Source organism: Mytilus trossulus, chromosome 1, assembly GCF_036588685.1.
Source record: "Mytilus trossulus isolate FHL-02 chromosome 1, PNRI_Mtr1.1.1.hap1, whole genome shotgun sequence".
Taxonomy (NCBI): domain Eukaryota; kingdom Metazoa; phylum Mollusca; class Bivalvia; order Mytilida; family Mytilidae; genus Mytilus; species Mytilus trossulus.
The window spans coordinates 25,763,507-25,769,527 of record NC_086373.1 but is presented as its reverse complement, the minus strand read 5'-3'; the positions used below and the strand labels follow the sequence as shown (position 1 = coordinate 25,769,527).

The 6,021-nt window shown below is 30.8% G+C and overlaps 1 protein-coding gene across 3 annotated transcripts in view; it reads right to left on the bottom strand.

Annotated features, from left to right (window-relative positions):
• LOC134720248 (mitochondrial inner membrane protease subunit 2-like) overlaps positions 1–6,021 on the bottom strand; it is a 45,563-nt gene that overhangs the window by 34,147 nt on the left and 5,395 nt on the right. For all 3 annotated transcript variants that reach the window (XM_063582825.1, XM_063582824.1, XM_063582823.1), the window contains exons 2-3: positions 5,778–5,938; positions 4,976–5,073 (exon numbers count right to left, since the gene is read on the bottom strand). In XM_063582825.1, coding sequence (XP_063438895.1) covers positions 4,976–5,073; positions 5,778–5,897 — 218 coding nt within the window. In that variant the 5' untranslated portion in view covers positions 5,898–5,938. The remainder of the gene's footprint in view (positions 1–4,975; positions 5,074–5,777; positions 5,939–6,021) is intronic.

Genomic DNA, 6,021 nt, shown 5'->3' with positions numbered 1-6,021 from the left:
TGAAGAATTCTACATTGTTTTTTTGTTTTTTTTAAATCTTACATACATGATACATGTATAGATGAAAAGCAAAAATGGAGATCTGTGTAATCTAGTTATAACATCCATCATACTGTGGAATCATGATTATTCGTTGGATACCAATTTTCGTCGGTTTCGTTGGTACAGGTGAACATGGTGAACCACAAATTTAAATGTTTAAAAATTTTCTACCAGGTTTCTACCAGGTTGTATTTAGACTTTTGCAAAACAACGAAATAAATTATCAACTTATTGTTCTTTTGGGTAAAAGGTAGTACTTCAAAGAAAGCCAAAAAAAAAAAAGGTTTTGTAGATGCCGAATGTGTCAGCATTGACAAAACTATCATGAAAGAAAGAAGACAAAGTTAAAGAGGTCAATTACTTATGTACAGCTTATAGAGATTATCTTAACAAGGATAAGACTTCTCAGTGATTACTAAAGAAAAGAGAGCATACCATGAGATGTCTCACCTGCTTCACTAACAATGGGATTTGAAAGACTATCTAAATCAAAGATCAAGGTTTTACTACAAGCATCACATTAACATAAAATTATCATTATTAGTGAAAATACAGGACAAGGTCATATGAACCCTACAAGAAGGACATACAAATATTTAGTTATTTACCTAGTTTACGATTCCCTTTCACACAAAAAACCCAATGCATTTATGCCAAAAGAGTTTAAATGATAAAAAAAACTTAAAGTTGACCTAATAAACATGGACATGATTTCAAGGTCAGATGAACCCTGCCAGACAAACATGTAGCATACATTCAAACCAATAGCCAAATAATTGGAACTGTTGATTATAGTATCAAAGAAATGAACCTTTATCACAACAACTTAATATTGATCATAATTCATGTATCTTTACTCTCAGTAAACTTCATATTCACAGCTTGTTTAATATCACCTAATTTACACATTCCAAAATTAAATAATGATATTTCCTACCTCCATTCGGTGCTTTGTAACAAATATTCAAATTTTACATATATCATATATCATGTATTATATTAGAAATAATTTAAGAATAAGAAGATGTGGCTTGATTGCCATTGAGACAAACCGCCACCCGAGACCAAATTTTGCAGAAGTAAGCAACTTAAGATCAACATACAATCTTCAAAAATGAACAAAACCCTTACTTTACTATACTGCAAGCTATTAAAGGCCCAATTATAACATTTAGTTCAAAACAAGAAAAGAAATGGCCTGATGTATGTACCAAATAATAAAGGAAGTAGAAATATAAATATGATATATATATACTGTATTACAGCAACAAACGACAATCTCTAAATTACAGGAACCTGACTGGCACAAAAAGAATATGGCAGTGTTAAAGCCTGTAGCACTGCATGCATGATAAATGGTTTCTGTTAAGTCACATAGGGGACTTACTGGCTGAGTGGTCATCTGCAGTGATAACTAAAATATCAACCCAGAGTGAGAAGATTGCCAGTTTTCCTGCCAAAGGCAAAGGTTGGTTGTTCTCTACAGGTAGTCTTAGCTACCTCAACCAATAACCAGATGCTCCGCAGGGCGCAGCTTTATACGACCGCAGAGGTTGAGCCCTGAACAATGGGGCAAGTATGGACACAACATTCAAGCTGAATCCCGCTCTAAATTTGGATTGTGATTAAATAGTTGACACAGCATAGGTTTCTGACACAGAATGAATGTGTTCTAATGAACTTAACATTTTTGTTTTCTCTTAGAGCAATTCACTTTGCTGTTGAGTATTAATCCTCTCAAAAAAATGTTTGTAGAAATTTTCTTTTTATTTATGAAATTTCAAATGAGAAAAATTGAACCCCCTCCCACCCAATTTTTTTTTCACATCCCCCTTTCCCTTATTCCAAAATTTATCTCAATTAAAATTTCTAATGGAGTTTGCAACAATAACTACTCATTTAAATACATCATAAAATATTAAGATGTAAAAAAAACTGCTTGTTATCACTGAATGGTAAAGATTGTTTTAATTTATCAGTTGGTAGTAAAAAGTGAAAATACATTGTATATTGTATATAACAAAGATTTAAGTTGATTCTGGACAAAGAAAGATAACTCCAATTAAAAAAATTCTTGCTATTGCACAATATTGTGCAATTAGATATTTCTTGCTTACTATTCTGGACAAAGAAAGATAACTCTAATTAAAAAAAAATTTGCTATTGCACAATATTGTGCAATTAGATATTTCTTGCTATTGCGCAATACTGTGCAATTGAAAAGACTTGCTATTGCACAATACTGTGCAATTGAAGATTTCTTGCTATTGCTCAATACTGTGCAATGGAAAATTTCTTGCTATTGCACAATACTTAATATAATAATTTTAGATCCTGATTTGGACCAACTTGAAAACTGGGCCCATAATCAATACTGTGCAATTGAAAAGACTTGCTATTGCACAATACTGTGCAATTGAAGATTTCTTGCTATTGCTCAATACTGTGCAATGGAAAATTTCTTGCTATTGCACAATACTTAATATAATAATTTTAGATCCTGATTTGGACCAACTTGAAAACTGGGCCCATAATCAAAAATCTAAGTACATGTTTGGATTCAGCATATCAAAGAACCCCAAGAATTCAATTTTTGTTAAAATCAAACTAAGTTTAATTTTGGACCCTTTGGACTTTAATGTAGACCAATTTGAAAACAGGAACAAAAATTAAGAATCTACATACACAGTTAGATTTGGCATATCAAAGAACCCCATTTATTCAATTTTTGATGAAATCAAACAAAAACAAAAGTTTGATTTTGGACCCTGATTTGGACCAACTTGAAAACTGGGCAAATAATAAAAAATCTAAGCACATTTTTAGATTCAACAGATCAAAGAACCCCAATTATTAAATTTTTGATGAAATCAAACAAAGTTTAATTTTGGACCCCTTGGGCCCCTTTTTCCTAAACTGTTAGGACCAAAACTCCCAAAATCAATACCAGCCTTCATTTTATGGTCATAAACCTTGTGTTTAAATTTCATAGACTTCTATTTACTTATACTAAAGTTATGGTGTGAAAACCAAGAAAAATGCTTATTTGGACCCCTTTTTGGCCCCTTATTCCTTAACTATTAGGACCAAAACTCCCAAAATCAATACCAGCCTTCATTTTATGGTCATAAACCTTGTGTTTAAATTTCATAGACTTCTATTTACTTATACTAAAGTTATGGTGTGAAAACCAAGAAAAATGCTTATTTGGACCCCTTTTTGGCCCCTTATTCCTAAACTATTAAAACCAAAACTCCCAAAATCAATCACAACCTTCCTTTTGTGGTCATAAACCTTGGGTCAAATTTCATAGATTTCTATTTACTTTTACTAAAGTTACTGTGCTAAAAACAAGAAAATGCTTATTTGTGCCCTTTTTGGCCCCTAATTACTAAAATGTTGGAATCAAAACTCCCAAAATCAATCCCAACCTTCCTTTTGTGGTCATAAACCTTGTGTTAAAATTTCATAGATTTCTATTCACTTTTACATAAGTAAGAGTGCAAAAACTAAAAGTATACGGACGACGACGACGACGCAGATGACGACGCCAACGTGATAGCAATATCAACGAAATTTTTTCAAATTTTGCGGTCGTATAAAAAGTGACCACCATAATATGGAATCGGCTTTAAAACACCAACAATCAATCAATCTATAGATATAAGAAGATGGTGTATGGTGTGTTTAAAATTTCGTATTCCATTCAAATCTTAAAATATATTGACTTTTGAAGTGCATTCAGATTAAGTTTTAAAGTATTCAGGTTTATCGAAAATCTAAGTAGAACTCTCAGTTTCTTATATCTGGTTGAAAAACACAAAATCTGATAATATACATTTGGAAGAGAAAGAAATAAGAAGAGCATACAACAACTTCATCAAGGCTTGGATATCATTGAAACTATGATGGTGGTACAAATAATCTTTGGATATAAGTTGATTCATTTGTGTACTATTTTGTTAGCTTTTCATTTCAATCCAATAACATATTATTAATCCAAAATATAGTTAGAAAAAAGATAAATAGAAAGTAGGTGTGAGATTGGCAAAAGAAAGATAACTCTACAGAGTTATAATCCTAAAATTGTATATCTACACTGTATATTTCAGAAAAAAGATTACTTGCAATCAAAATGTGAGGTCTGCATAAATCTGCCATAGAAAAGTGAAAGTTTTATTTCAGGCAAAAAGATCAAGAGTATGACAAGGCCACTTTTTGGGCCCATATATTAAACAATCAAAAAGCATCATAAATCTACCAAATAACATTTTATTTTAGGGCCAATCTGATACAAGTCATACTTCCTCATTATTCAAGTGCTTCTAAGAACTATGAATTCAATGTATTAAAAATAAATGTTTTAGACAATGTACTTGAATATTGAAATTTAATTTTCATATTAAAAACAAATGACCCCAAGTAAAATTTTCTGTAAAGTGCAAACAAACTCACACCTTTATCAAACTGACCATTGTTTAGTAAATAATATTGTTGATTCAGACGTTATTGTGACATTTTTATCATGCGAAAAATAGGATGGTATTAGGTTCACAGTACCTAAAATTGGCATTCATGAATATTTTGCAATCACATATTTACCACAGGTCAATGATAAGAAATAACCATTTTTTTTTTATAATTTCAAATTTAAATGAAAAATAATATTGAATTGTAAGTACAATCTCAACTTTGAGGAAAATAGTTATATTTCAGGAACTCAGAATGGCATGAAGACATCTGAAACTAATCACCATTATCTTTAATCAACTTAAATGCAACTGAAAATTGAATTTTTGTAGCATTCCAAAATAGTCAAATTAATAGATTAAAATCAAGGCTTCATTCAGAGTTTCTTTCAGTATAAACTTGGAATTTCATACTATATTCTATCAATGCACAACACAGATATCAAAGGAGCCTTAATACTTACAATAATGCTACAATTTCTCCTCTTTCCAGATCAAAATGTCTAACTTTCCATTTGTTCAGGAACACATAATCTGTCTTTCTTTCTGGATTTAATGTTGGCTACAATTGTTTTGCATATATGATTAAAACATAATCAAACAAAATAATAGTTGTAACAAAATAAGCAAATTATATAGCCAATCCAGATCCTTAAAGAGATCCAGTTACATGTATATACATTACCCTCATTGATGTATTTTTTGTACCTTCAAAATCAAAATTCCAACAAAATAATTAATCCCCTCCTGATTTTACTTTAAATACTAAATTCAATTTAAAGTGAAAAAGCATTGTCTTCTTTGTTTGTTTCATTCTGTACAATGAACCGACTTACCAAACACATAGTTTTGTTATAATCTGTGATATCTTAATATTATTATTCTTCTTTTGTTCATGTAAATTTACTTTTAATATATTTTTACTGTTATTTGATACCGGTATATATTCACACCAGACTGTTGACAGGGTAAAGCTATTTTAGTATATATGAAAAATAAACCAATATTGTTCTTTGAAAATCAGGAAAAATCTATGGTAAAGTCAGCTGAAACTAACTACATGTACATGTAGTTCACCCAATTTTGTTGATTTCTATGAATTGACTAAAAAAAATGTTTATCCCCCTCCCCCTTTTTTGTCTATCAGTTGTAAGTCTCTAATTCAGTGGCTGTCATTAGTTACTGTAGAATATTTCTTTTTCAGCTACTGTTTTAACACAAATCTGACCTATAGTGTTCTCATTATTTTTTTTTATCATTACCTACCTGCATAGAAACGCCCATAACCTGAGCAATATATCCAACAGTATCTAGGTAAGTCACAGCGACTGGTAACGCTACTGCTGCAGACAAGGCAGAGGATGCTAATGCTTTGTACCAGGACATCTTTTAACCAAATTCCATTTTCAAACAAATGGCACAAGTTCCTATCAAATAGATAAATAATAAACTGTTGACAAATAAAACTGAATACCAAATACTTTTGACTTTACTTAAATCACCATGTGTT